At 42.8% G+C, this 15,042-nt stretch overlaps 1 protein-coding gene across 2 annotated transcripts in view; it reads right to left on the minus strand.

Annotated features, from left to right (window-relative positions):
- Positions 1 to 15,042, minus strand: part of LOC310659703 (transducin-like enhancer protein 1) — a 74,807-nt gene that overhangs the window by 41,472 nt on the left and 18,293 nt on the right. The window contains exons 5-6 of one of the 2 annotated variants that reach the window (XM_083403427.1): positions 9,922 to 9,984; positions 8,440 to 8,514 (exon numbers count right to left, since the gene is read on the minus strand). In XM_083403427.1, coding sequence (XP_083259553.1) covers positions 8,440 to 8,514; positions 9,922 to 9,984 — 138 coding nt within the window. Of the gene's footprint in view, positions 1 to 8,409; positions 8,515 to 9,921; positions 9,985 to 15,042 lie in introns of both variants that reach the window. The other variant, XM_083403426.1, reaches the window with a different exon arrangement.

Raw genomic sequence — 15,042 nt, forward strand, 5'->3', positions numbered from 1 at the left:
AAAACACTGAGCAATCAAAGACTCATTAGGTGGCTTTGGACAAGTCATGAGCTCAGCTACAGTGCCCCCATCATTAAAAAGCTAGGCAAGAGTTATTGCAAGGACAAGCATTTCATATTACAACTGCTGTAAAAAGGATATTTACAACAATATTTCTCAATGAGAATCCTAAATGCATTCTAACAAGGCACAGCATGCTAAACACTAGATATACTAGCATACATGTTTTAACAAGCCCACTTCATAGCCCATAGTTTATAGCTGGCTGCATTTGAAACTGGCCAGGGTTTGTGACAAACCATAACCGCATGCAGAAGCAAGAGCCTTTGCCCAGCTCAAAATAGCGCCAGTGGCAAAATGTCTGGGACTTTTAGGTTGAGTGCCTAAAAAAAAGCTCAACAACCTTTGAATTTGACTTCTAGAAATATGGCAAGCCTACTGATATGGGCACCAAGCGAAGGGGATGCAAAGTAATAAATAAATAAGGAATTATTGTGAAAATAATTTGGGGGGGGCACCAAATTTTGTCCTCGCTCAGAAAGCCATTACCAAGTCCGCCCCTGCGCTCACGCACACTAATCGATAGTTTATCATTATGTGTAAGTGAACTAATGTCTCACCAATGGCAACGTTTGTTTAGCCTTTCTAAAAAAACACACACAATAGATTTCTCTTTTCATTAAGAGAAAATATGTATAAGAACATAGGAAACTGCCTTTTACTGGAGTTGGATTAGCCCATTTAGCTTAGTATTGCCCACTCTGGCTGGCAACAGCTCTACAGAGTCTCGGGCTTCGCAAACTCTTTGCCATCACCTATCATTTGATCCTTTTCCATTGGAGAGTCCAGAGGCTGAACAAGAAACCTTCTGAATGCAAAACATGTTCTCTAACAATGAGCTCCGCCTCTCTTCTCCCCACTCCCCACCCCTCCAGCATTCCATCTTAAAAACTGGGTCCATTTTTTCCTCATTATCAAGGATGTTAATAGGTAGTGCTCTTCTCCCATTTAGTCTTCAAATTTAACATTGTGCCTACAGCAACTGCAATGCTGCAAGTTCATCATTAAATAGAAAGATGCCAGTAATGAAAAGGGGAGTGGAATGATGCCTTAAATGAGGTACACACTTGTCAAGAAGCAAAGCACAACCATGGCTAAGGACTGCATTACTTCCTCATATATATTTTTTTGGCAGTGCTAGTCTTATGTACACCTGGCATGGCCAAACTTGGCCCTCCAGATGTTTTGGGACTACAACTCCCATCTTCCCTAGCTAACAGGACCAGTGGTCAGGAATAATGGGAATTGTAGTCCCAAAACATCTGGAGGGCCAAGTTTGGCCATGCCTGATATACACATTTACACTGGGGTTGAAACGTTTAAATGGAACTAATTTGATTAACTGGTTGGTCTACAAACATGACAGGTTCTTGTAAAAATGTTGGTTGCAGATGGCATCTTCCCTACTAGTCATGCCTCTTTTTTCAAACAAAGGAGAGACTGCCTCTGTGATGAAGCATGGATAAATCTAAAAGGCGAAATGTACTTCTTTTTCATAGCCATTACAGTGGTGCCTCGCAAGACGAAATTAATTCGTTCTGCGAGTTTTTTCGTCTTGTGAATTTTTCGCCTTGCGAAGCACGGATATGCATTGATGGTTTCCCATAGGAATGCTCTGACAGTTTTAAGAAAAAGGCGCAAGACGTTTTTGTCTTGTGAAGCAAGCCCATAGGGAAATTTGTCTTGCGAAGCAACTCAAAAAACAAAAAACTCTTTCGTCTTGCGAGTTTTTCGTCTTGCGAGGCATTCGTCTTGCGAGGTACCACTGTATTCATTTTTTTACAGAGCCAAAAGTCAGTCAATTAAGATTCACGTGATTAAGTGACATTTTAAAAATAAAATAAAATTGGGCCATATACAACTACAGACTTGTCAGGTAAGTGGGATGGGCAAGGAAGTGGAACTGCAAAATTCTCACACACATTTCAGTCTCCTGGTCCCTCCTCTAGAGTCATTGTTGCAGGTAAAGCAACAGGTGGGGTGCAGATTTGCTTTTCCAAACAAAGCCCAATTCCAGGCAAGGAGCAAAAATTGTGTGTGTGTGTGTGTGTGAGAGAGAATAATGCCTTCCTTTAAATTTTCAAGCTTAACAGTAATTTAGTCAAGTTACCTTTAAGTTACATTTCAGAGATCACCAGCTACAACTACTAAAGTGAAACATAATTTTAGCCATGACATGCTTCCAACCAGCAAAACCAAAGAGGGATCACGTAACCTAGACTGCTAATGGGTCTCTCTCTGTGGCTGTCACCATTGACAGACAACAGACACAGCCTAAAGGGTCTCAGTATACCAGTTCATTTGGCTAGAATTAAGAAACAGTAACTAAGTTAAACATTCATAACTAAATGTTTGCTTTTTACTGCGTTGGAACCAGAATGACTCTTGGAGTCGGGCAGGGCTTAAGTCTTCAGGGGATCTCCACCCCCCCCCCAAAAAAAGTTCTCTTCTGTGGGAAAAGGATAGGAAAACCAAGGAAGGAAACCAGCACTTCACCGTATATGTTGTCAAGTATGTTTAGCAAACCAGATTTACAAAATTTACAACAAATGCATCTGAAACTTTCATTTCTTGGAAAAAGGGCTGGAACAGGGAATAGGAACACAGTACCATATGTTTGAAAACAAATTAGGAAATACTTGGGAACGAGGGTGGAATGGAAACTCTGGTGCAAAATGCGTGGCAGGCTTTTTAGCTGCCTGGATGAATTTCTCATGTGTCTGTACTCCAGTCCAAAAATCTGCCTGGTAAAGTACTTCACAACTTTTTCTTTTAAAAAAACTCACACTCACATCATCCATCATGAGGTACAGCTTTATCTGTGATGTGATAAACATAGGTCCACATTTAAAAGGGGGCTAAGGGGTAACAGCAGAGTATTTCTCCCCCCCCCCCCCCGAAACACACTAAATTCAGGTTTTTTGCATACTTCAGAAATGTAGTTCCCCCAAAAGGCATCATATATTTTGTTCTGAGTCTCAGCCAATGGAAGCCTCACTATATACACTTAAGATTTAATCTCTTGTTCCATCTATCCCCTAACAGAAGCTTGTTATCTTCCCATACCCTCAACCAACCCCACCCAAACTCTAATACAGCACTCAACACTAAACACACAGCACAGACAATTCCAAAAATCATGCAAGGCTAAGCTGTTCTAGAATTACACTTTTGAGTTCACTTCTCTTTGCGCCCACATTTCTATTTTACAACAAAAACATGCATCCTAGTTATTTATAGGCTTTCTAAAGATTAACTACATGCTCATAATAAACCCTCAAGAGGTTAACCTCATCCCCTTAAGCTTCACACACTACAATCTCAGAGATAGCTGGCAACCACAGCCAAGCAGAGGAAAAATAATCCAGCATCTTGCTAATCCTTTAGTCAATCACCTCATGCAATGATGGAAAGCCCTTTGGAGGCTGACAACTCAATCTGTCTCACAAGTGCTGTCAGTCCAAGAGATACATTTCACAGAACCATTAGCAGCACACCTCAGAGAGGAGGAGGAGGGAGGAAACCCAACACCTCGCAAGTATTAAATTCTTTCTGAACAAGCTAAACTAAAAACACTCTCACAGGCTGCCTGTTTCTTGTGAGTGTTGCATTCTGCACTCTTAGGTATGTTTCTATAATTCATCAAGGTGGCAGTATTTTTTTAAACACAATTTTTTCTAATCTGAACCAATCTTGTAAAGTGATTTTATTTGCTAGCAGTGTCATTCAGATTTCCTGACGTGCACAACTTTTAATTTTCCAGCCTGTTGCTTAACTATCTTCTTCCAATCCCTTCAAATTATACCAAGATAATCCATTTAAGCTCTTCATGCCATAATCTAGATTCTCCTCACTACAAGGCAAAAAAAAAACACCAAACCCAAACAAAACAAAACTACACCATGCTTAAATTCTGAGAATAAGGGTACCATAATGGTTCCCATCTCTGTTTTTAAAACCCTACACATGAGTAAGGCATCCCCCTTCAGGCTAAATGCTGACTGTGCCTTGGCTGGGGGTGGGGGGAGCGGCCATTGCACTTTCTTCAATTGGAGGGAGTTTGAAAATAAATGCCTGAAGAGGACTATTACATTGTACTCTTCGGACAGGACTAAAACACAGAGACAGATGTCTGGTTTACAGGTTCTCTTTTGCAGAGGGCTCCTTTTGTTCCTTTCCCCTAGTATCTCTCCTCCCCACAACACACATTATATGTGCCTGCCTCTCTGACCCAGCCTGCTTTTTCATTTCAAAAGTTTGTTTCCCACTAAACGCCCCCCCTCCCTTTACTCCTTGCTGCTCCATTAATGTGCAATGATTTGGCACCATTATCTCCTGTGAAGGAGCGCAGCCTATTTCTTAAGCCAAGAAGCATAAAGTTTGCAGACTCTATGCACAGTAAACTCTTTACAGAACACCTATTAGGAATATAGGTAACTTTCCACCCAAGCTCCTTCTCCTCCTTCCCCCTCTGCTGCTTCTGCTTTCACGGAACAGAAACCTCTTTAACACCCTTAAGCCACTGGCTACTTGATTGTGCTTCTAAATGTTGGAGAATGCACCAGCCTTAATTTGCATTTTAAAAAGAAGTCTTTCATGATCTTTCACGCTCACAATAGACGTCTAAACCGTTAAATTACTATTTCTTTTATTAGCTTGAAAGACACTGCAGTTTAAGAGCATGCGCCCCTGCCCCCCCTATTGTTTTTTACACTAAGTTGGGTCTCTGAACAATACTGACAGCTGCTATCAAACTGGGCCACGTTTACTTTCAGTGCAGCTGCTGCTTGTAGGAACAGACAGGCTCCTGATGCCTGCTCCCCTCTGGGGAGACAGGCTGACACAGTGCATGTTCAATGAAGAGGAGCAAAGGCCCACTGAATTGTCATCCCAATTTTATGCTACTCCAATTTTCCAGAGTGCACACAATCCCTTTCAAACAAATCAAGCATATGTCAGAGCATGAAACTTATTGTGCAGCATAGGATAATTATTGATGTATACAAATGTGGCAAAGGGAGAGATGATCTCTTCTTGGACCAACTTGGTGGAAACGTAAAGGGGGGGAAATAGTGAGGTTTCCAGTGTGTGTGTGCGCGCGCACATACACACACAAGCACACACACAACTGTTCTTCAGGCTATAATAGAATTGTCAGATCAGCTATGCAGGAAGCTGAGATTGGGGGAAAGGGTTGAATGTGGGAGTTTGACTGTGCTAGATAGGGATGAATGTAGTATTTATGAATACTCACTGAGAACTGAAGTTTATTTCCGCTGGCAGTGACATGTTAATACCTCAAGGCTGCAATCCTATACACACTTACTCGGGAGTAAGCGACACAGAAATCAGCAGAGCTTATTTCCAAGTAAACATGCACAGAATTGCACTGCACATCCAGCAAAATTACAGCTGCTGGAGGACTTAGAAAAAGAGCAAATGTTCCTAGATTAAAACTATGTTAGCATATTAAGGTAAAGAATGGTAGTTTGAGTCCTTTAACAACACACTGTCAAGAAATGTTATGCTGGAGCCGCAAAGCAGGGACTCAGTGCAGTGTGGGACTAGTATTCAATTGAATGGAGTTTGTAAAAGAATGAGCTCGGGTCAGAGCTGTACGCCCTTCTGAAGGTAGACAGGCACTTTGTAGCAAGAAGACAAACCCAGCCAGACATGCCACAAAAGCTTCGCGGTCCAATGTCAAAAGGTTTCTAAGATGATGATGAAGAAGAAAGAAATGTATTTGCACTGTTCTGTGTCTGCTACAAAGCTCAGAAAGTATACTTGAAACCACTATTTAAAATGTGCCCATTAACCAGAGGTGTTTGTTAAATCAATGTACACACGCACACAAACACAGAGACTGAGACACTAGGTAGATGAACTTTTGAGCTGAACTTTCAAATTAAGAATTTATTAGACAAGCAGGGTCTGTTAAGACATCAGACAAATAGAGACTTAATTATTTTTTTAAGTAGTTGATTGGATGGGAGGGGGGAGAAACAAGGATGCGGTTCAAAAGGGGGGTATGTTTATGCAAAGCTAATCTGTCAAGTGTAATAAAGCAGCTTGAATAAAATTTAAGCTGAAAATCCACTGACACTCCCCATTGCAGGGAGGAATAGCTATTAAAAGGAAATGAAGGTCACCCTCCCCGTTTATTTCACCTAATTGACTGCCAATAGCTTACCACAGGCAAAGCGACAGCAGATCTACAATTGAGAAACTGATAAAAGGAGAGTTTTCAAGCTGACCCTCCCTCTTATGTTTTTTCCATTGAATTACAGATGGATTAACTGGTCCCATTGTCTGTAGACGTCATTGGACTATGGCACTGTTAATCCATACAGCAGCATGTAATTGATAAATGAATAATTTGAATCTGCTCAAGCACTCGCGTATGAATAAAATCAGAAGAAAAAGGAGGAGGACCACTTCTTGTTTCTGCTCCTTTTGCTTACTGTAGAAGGGCAATAAATGAACTCATGGCTTATGAACTTCAATAATGCAAAATAGGTTACAGAGCAATCCTAATCCTCAGAGTCGCTGGTCAGTGGACATGTCTGCTATGGACCACTCATGCAGAAAGCTCCACAGCTTTGGATCTACCATTGGTAGGATCATTGCTGTATCTCCCACAAATGGGGTGTGTGGATGCGGGACAGCTGAGGTTACAGAGCAATCCTAATCCTCAGAGTCGCTGGTCAGTGGACATGTCTGCTATGGACCACTCATGCAGAAAGCTCCACAGCTTTGGATCTACCATTGGTAGGATCATTGCTGTATCTCCACAAATGGGGTGTGTGGATGCGGGACAGCTGCACGAAGGGGCCTGTGGAACAGGCTCATCACCTACACACGCTTGGAGATGATTTAGTTCAGGCATGTCCAAGACGTCGATCGACTTGGAGATCCTGGGACAGATATTGGTCGATCGCAGGCTGAGAAAGAAAAGCCTTTCTCTGTAGTCTTGGACACAGCAGCAGCCGCTGTTGCTGCTGCCACCAGTCTCGGGCAAGCCTGAGCCTTCCCCGCAGCCCGCTCTGTGCTGCGCTCTTGGCAGTGGGGTGAGGGGGACATGGTGGAGGCACGAAATAAAAAGCTCCACGTCTGCTCACCCGCGAGGAAGGCGAAAAACAAAACACATGGGGAAATCCCCTCTTAGCGCTCCATGAGTTTGAGCAAGGAAAAGGCTTTAATGCAACAAAGACAAGGTGGGAGAAGGGCGTGGGGATGCTGACAGGAAGTCAGCTGCGAATTTAAAGCAACAGTAGGGGAAAGATGGAGAAGCCCAGCACACTCTGACTGGCTCCTCAGATCTGTGTAAACTAATATAAAAATATAGTTTGACTTTTCTCACAAGAAGAAGAAGAAGAAGAAGAAGAAGAAGAAGAGGAGGAGGAGTTTGGATTTGATATCTCGCCTTTCACTCCCTTTAAGGAGTCTCAAAGCGGCTAACATTCTCCTTTCCCTTCCTCCCCCACAACAAACACTCTGTGAGGTGAGTGGGGCTGAGAGACTGTGACTGGCCCAAGGTCACCCAGCAGCTGCATGTGGAGGAGCAGAGACGCGAACCTGGTTCCCCAGATTAGGAGTCCACCGCTCTTAACCACTACACCACACTGGCTCTCAACTTGTTTAGCTCCTTGTCCATCTAACAAAACTATTGGGATCTGTTGTGATGATATCCAAACATAACTACTGTTTCTGTGATAGAAACAGATTGATAGATGATAGATAGATTTAACTAACTAACTAACTAACTAACATACATTACTTTGGAAGTTGCCAGTTTTTGATATTGGATTGTAGATCACACCCTACTCGGTTGGACATGCTTGGTTTAGTTAATTCCCCCTTCAGTTGATTTCAATAGAGGGAATTTTACAAAAAATTGTCTTCTAGGCTTAAAAAAGGGGGGAAAGTGTCACCCACTCTTCATCTCCTGCCTCAACCAGTACAGTCTGCAGTGCGTAGAAAATGGTGGACCATGACACTCCCCACTCCGCTCAGTTAAGTTACTTGCAACTAAAACTCAGACACATACACTATGAATAAACCTCGGTATATTGGATGCAGACTCAGAAGAGAAAGCTTTTGCAGCCCATTAATTCCCATACTCCAAACTAGACAGAGCAATAGCAGAAATCTAGAAATATGGGGCAAAATACATAGGACCAGGCAGGCAATATTATGCTTTCAGCAATTCTACCAGATTGTGAAGAGATAAAGGTGCCAAGACAAATAATGCTGAAGAACTAGCATTAAGTATCAAAACTATTACAAATCAAACATTTAACACATCAAAAACTACCAATGCAATAAGAAAGGAAAGCTGGTTATACACACTGTAGGAGGTAGACCTGGCAGGCCACGTACCCCGATGATGGCATTCAGCTCAGCCATGGTCACTTGTTTGGCACGTTCTACTGCTTGAGCAACTTGTTGCTGATGCTGGAAAGACAAACATAGCATTCCCATTGTTAGAACCAACCTAACTGAACTAAGCTGGAACCAAGTGGCATTTTATCAAGGGGCAGAGTATTTCCAAGCCACCCTGCAAGCTAGTATATATGGGCAGTCTGTGCAGAAAGAGGAAAGGATGAGACTTGAAAAGGCAAGCACATGTCTTGATTTTTCTTAAAATCAGGGGGGTTTCTTATTACAACTCTTCAATAAGTGAGACCGACAGTTTTCATATACCCTCTGTTCACCATAAATAAATAAATGGTCAAGAAGCCAAATTCACATGTCACAATGAGCCTAGGTTCCTGGTTTTCCAGGAACAAGTGGTGCCTTAATTCATACTCTTGCTTCACAAGCCAGGAAACTGCAGTTAAGCTTGGCCTCATAAGGCAACAAAAACCACGTTTAAGGTTGGCAAGCAATCCTGGCTTGTCAGGGCGCAACAAGCCAGCATCCTACATCCAGATGTCACAGAGAGGCACACTTAATTGCAGCTTCCTGGTTAGTTTCTCCCATTCGTGCCAGAGAAGGAGTAAAGTGGGAGTAATCAGGCAGCATAATGCTCATTCCCAAATACACCACAATAAGCTAGCAACCCAGGCTTACTGTGACGTGCAAACTCAGCCAAGGAGAGGAAGAACCTTTCGACCAACTTTGATAAACTCTTCTAGGATGCTACATCTTTAATCACATACACATTATAATTGTGTGGTTTCAGAAATATTTGGTGACAAGATGGTTGTAATCTACAAGCTGTATTCAGGAACAGCAGCAGCAACTGTTTGCTCAACAACAGAGCCTGCAGCACTAGACTAGTGTCCAGTGCCCAAGCATAACTACTACATTCCTGCCCACCAGTCAAAAGAGAATAGGATTGAACAATTCCAGCCTCTATGGTCTCCACTATGTCAGGTAGCACAATCCTACATGCAAAGTAAAAAGGGGTTTTCCATGACAATTCAACAAACTTTCCAGAAACAAGGTCATACCTCTTTTGTGTCTCCATTATAATTATGCATGAATATAGTATCAGAATTCTCTTTCTATAATAATAATAATTAGACTTTTCTAGGAACTGTATTTCACAAATGCCACTCAAATTGTATAGCGTGCTATCATTAAACGCCAACATTTTTATTTACACAGAAATTAGCAAATGGTTAGCTGCCTTAGAAAGAATAATTTTGTGACTGAGCTATTTCACCAGTTATATAGTTGGTGTGCCTCTTCTCTCATCTGCTATTCCAAATTAACAGGGGGCTTGCGTTCTTCAGCTACAACAGATGTTCCTCACTTTTGTGAATTTTGATAAAATTAACATCTTAAAAACTAGCTAATTTAAAAACAAAGATGCAACATAATTTCACTTTTTAACAGCTGAACAATTTTACTTACTTCTTGAGACAAAAATGGGATGACTTGTGCACAGATTGTATTCAATCTCTTGGCAATTTCTGTCTATAGAGAAAAGTAAATATTTAGATTAAAACATGCCATTATATATTAGTTCATTTACAAAAATCATATTAAGTACAAATATTAGGAACATTTAAAGTAGGCCAGCATTAGGTGGAGTCTAGAGTGTATGTGATTAATCAGAGCAGGTTTCAGTCTGTTGAAGGACATCTGTTAATGCCTCCAGTACCTCATATCTACATATATTAGAGCACAAATCTGTTCTTCATAAGTAGCTCATTAGCAAGTAAAGCATTGGTTAAAATCCAGCATGAGCTAAATCCCTTTAGACGGACAAATCCATTGTTCTTCCATGTTATTGGCCACACAGAATAGGATATGAAAACATTTGCCACAATAGCATCTTCAAAATACTAGGGTGGTGGTTGAGGCGACCATCTGATCAAAGTCTAGATAACTTAAGGAAAGAACAAGATTTTACTAACAAGTATCTTTATGAATTAAGCACTATTTTCCAATAAACTCTTATCCATAGGAGGGGTTTCCTTATCTGAAATCAAGCACCATCATGACCTAGAAGGTACTAGATTAGACTTTAGATTAACATGGAAAGAAGCTAGTCTAAGTGGAATGGTCAGTTCTATAACTCAGTTATATAGAGTAGGCATGTCCAACAGATAGATCATGATCTACCAGTAGATCACTGGCTCCCCCCAAAGAAGATGAACAGCTGTGGCTCCCCTAAAAAAAAGCTCAACATTTTACCTTCTCCCTGAAAAAACTCATCAGCTTTGACCCGAACCCCCCCCCAATGAACCTTCCTCCTTCCTAAAAAATCTCAACAACTTTGACCTGAACTCTGTAAGTAGATCACAGTCTCTTGGGAGTTGGCCACCCCGATAAAGAACATCTACTTTGTACACAGAAAGTTCCAGGTACAATCCCCAGCATGTCCAGAGACTGCTGAGAACGTCCCTTGCCACTACGTCCTGGAAAACCACAGCCAGACAGGGCTGATTTCTGAGATAGATGGAGCAAAAGTATGACTTAGTGCAAAGGCAGCTTCCTATGCTCCTATGAAATTATGGCTGAAATGTATGGGAATTGTTTTTGGCTTAGTCTGAGGCTAGGTTGTACTCAAATTCTCAGTTCAGGGAAATTGCTAGTTCAGTTCAACACCTCAACTCTGGTTAAGATAAAGCAGAGGGGTGTAGGATACAGATGATTCCTTGAGAATGGGGAAGAGTGAATGACAACAATGCAGAGGGTCTCTTTGGAGAAACAGAAACCTAGCTCACTTGGAATTCAAAGATACACAATATTCACCTGGATTAAAAATTATCTAGGTTGGATAACTGCACACTTCTCCCAGGCCTTCACACCTCTATGTCTGAATCACTTCTAAATATTTAACATAGATGCCATCCGTATGTATCAGAGTTTATCACAATTTAAACTAAAGAGATGGAAAACCTTGAGTGAACACACCAAGGAACAGTAATATTTACCCCACAACATTTGTACGTGCACAAAGGTACCAACAAGGCTAGTAAAAAAATGTTACTTTTATTCCAAGTTAAGCACAGAACTCTGATGTACATTCTTATGTCACCATGCTAAACTTTATTGGAGGGAAGAGATTTTACACACACACAAATGCCTCTCTGTGACCCCCTTTGCATAATTTCTGCACTTCATTTTATTTATTTTGAAAAATTAGACCATTCCTTATTTACTATACCATTCAAGGTTGCTAACAATCTTGTCTTCACAGTTATGACTTTTGAGTAATGAGGGATGACCCAGATAATGAGGTTGTGTTCTGCCAGCTTTTAATCCCTCCTAAAAGATGCTGCTAAGAGATGCGGGTGGCGCCATGGTCTAAACCACTGAGCCTCTTGGGCTTGCCGATCAGAAGGTTGGCGGTTCAAATCCCCATGACAGGGTGAGCTCCTGTTGCTCAGTCCCAGCTCCTGCCAGCCCAGCAGTTTGAAAGCATGCCAAAAAGAGCAAGTAGATAAATAGGTACCACACCGGCAGGAAGGTAAACAGCGTTTCCGTGCGCTGCTCTGGTGGTGGTGGTGGTAAGGTCACATGGGGAGGCGAAAGTTGGCTTGAGCAGATGGCCAGCTGCAGGCCGGGGGGAGTGTGTGCCCCAAATTTAGGTTAGAAGAATTGGAGGCTATGGACTGGCCATCCTGCTTTATAGCATATGATGTGAGGCCTACCATATCATACTTCAACTTTCCTCATTTGCTTGAGGCTATTCTGAGGAACCAGTGGCATTGATGTTCCTCAGTTTACTGAAGGCCTCCATGAGGCGAGAAATAAGCTGGGTATGACCACTTCCAGAAAGCCACCAGAAGAAGGAGATTGTGTGCTCAGACGTGCTCCTGCCACCAACTGGAAGCCACAATCCTACCTAGATTCAAGTAGGAGTGTATTCTTGTATTGTGTTCCTGTTTAGTGGAAACAACTGGATACTCTTCTCATTTCTATGCTACTGTCTTCATCTGCAGTGTTCCATTAGCATATAGTCATACCTCATGTTGTGTTAGGTTCCTGTTGCATTTTTTCGATTTGGGAACGTGGCAAACCCAGAAGTGTAGACTTCCAGGTTTTGCTGCGTGTGCAGAAGCACTCTATCGCACTCTGCACGTGCGCAGGAGCGGCACTCTAGTTGCAGACGTTTTGGGGTGCGAACAGCACCCCCGAACGGATTGAGTCCATAACTAGAGGTACCACTGTACTTAAAAGGAAACTTTTAAGCATCCTATGCTCTGCCTACCATCTAACGGGTGCTAGTTCAGTTAACTTCACCAGAAAGCCAAACTACTTCAGACTTTAATTCGACACACAACCCACAAGCTCACATCAATTAAAAAAACCCAAAAAACCCATGTTCCACAAATACTCTGAAGTCAGAATTCAACTTTTTAAAAAGAACAATAAAAAGGATGGAGCAAACCAAAACCAGTCAGCCAATCAAAATATAAGCCATATTTCAGAGGTGGGCTATAAAATATATATGGTATTAAATCTCTGGAAGGCCTGTCACAGACTCTAAAGTTCATGTAGTATTCATGACTTCAGAGCTGTCACCAGTTTGACACAGCTTATCGTTTGATTTCTGATCTGCAAATATAGAGGACAGTTAAAACAATGAGGGATTAAAGAAGGAAGGCCTTGCAGATACATCAACACTAATTGCCCACGGTCTCTTGGCTCCCTAGCAAAGCAGATTGCAGAGGTCGGTGCCGCACATGAAAGCCCTCGCTCGCATTTGTATGGCAGCAGCTTTCTGTGGAGCAGCTCAAGTGCCCTTAATTGTTTATGTTCTTAATGCAAGGCCTCTTGAATGCATTCATTTTTAATAGCAGGCTTGAGTGTGGGGCCTATCAAAGAGTACACAGAAACTGCAGTCATTAGACCTTGCTATCAGCAATGATGGCCTTTTGATTTATTTGCAAATGACAGGTTTGCCAGGCCCCCAGACTCAAGTGCTGCCCTCCTTTTTGAAGCATCAGGAAAATCAACATGAAGGAATTCAGCTGCATTGTGCAATATGCAGTTAAGACTGCAGTCGTTTTGTCACTTGTCAGTCTGTGTCTGCAAGTTCTTCTTATTAAATGAAAAGTGTTTTGACCTCAAATGTAGCTAGCTGCGAGTACCAGTACTTGTCTTATGTCAAATGTTAGTTCTTGAGTGCTCCTCCCCACCACCTACCCACACAACTTAGAACAGCTTTTAAATAAGCTCAAAAATGGCCATTATTGAATTTGCACCCAATTTTTCCTACACGCTCTGCAGCAGGAAACAAATACATTTAACCAGATTACTAATGCGTGATAAAATGTGTGATACCCTTTTTAAACAAACCCTTCCCTAAATTTCTAAGTTTCTATAGGTCACTGGTTTTTCGTTAGTGGATATTTAAACTATGTGTAAAGTTAACGCGTTTCCAAGTTCAAACTGGAAACTTTGGTTAATTATCTATAGTATTTCTGCACAATGTAAGATCCCATGGAGAAACTTGTAGCACTTTCTCAGAGTATTTTCAGCACTCGGGAATTATATTGATGCCCTCTGAGATGCAAACCTTTGCCTGGGCCTTTTGTGTGTGTTGCCGTCTTAAGTGTGAAATGACCATGAATGCAAGAAGACACTTGTCCAACAGTGCTAGAGAGGGAGGAGTCACTTGGCACCTGGTGCTATTTATATTTTATTTTATTTTACCCTCAAAGCCCAGTGCTGGCACTGGACCACCCTTGCTCCTCGCCTGACAAGTGGAGGAGTTAAGAGCTCAGAAGAGAGGGAGGGCAGTGGCGTAGCGTGGGGGGTGCAGGGGGGCCGGCCGCACCGGGCGCAACATCTGGGGGGGCGCACTCGCAGCTCTCTGCCCCTACCTGGCTCACTCTCTCTCTCTCACTGCAGTGTTGGCTGTGCAAATCCGATCCGAGCCGCCGGGTCGCCGCCCACTGTGGAGGGAGGGGGTGCCAGGCGTGCGGTGCGGAGAGAGAGCGAGGGACTATCTGGGGGAGGGACAGTGCAGCGGGGGGGGGGCGCAAATTACTTGCCTTGCCCCGGGTGCTGACAACCCACGCTACGCCACTGAGGGAGGGTGCATGTGCTCTCTTGGCTGGCTTCCTACAACTGCTGTTGGGAAGCATACACACACAAATCCAGTCCTTTGCTTAACAATGAAGCTTGCCATCAGCAGAATGAGGTAGCAGAGTCCTGAGGTGGCACTGCACAAACAGGCCAAGGAGCCTTCTTTTTAATGCACCCCAGTTTAAAATGTCCCCCCCCCCACAAAAACAGCCCATGTAAAAGAGAATGACCTTCTAAACCTAGGTGAAGAACCCCTTTCAGCCCACAGCAGTGGTAAAAAGGTACCCCTGCCCGTACGGGCCAGTCTTGACAGACTCTAGGGTTGTGCGCCCATCTCACTCAAGAGGCCGGGGGCCAGCGCTGCCCGGAGACACTTCCGGGTCACGTGGCCAGCGTGACATCGCTGCTCTGGTGAGCCAGAGCCGCACACGGAAACACCGTTTACCTTCCCGCTAGTAAGCGGTCCCTATTTATCTACTTGCACCCAGG

The sequence above is a fragment of the Podarcis tiliguerta genome (genome assembly GCF_965153285.1).
Source record: "Podarcis tiliguerta genome assembly, chromosome: 11".
Lineage (NCBI taxonomy): Eukaryota > Metazoa > Chordata > Lepidosauria > Squamata > Lacertidae > Podarcis > Podarcis tiliguerta.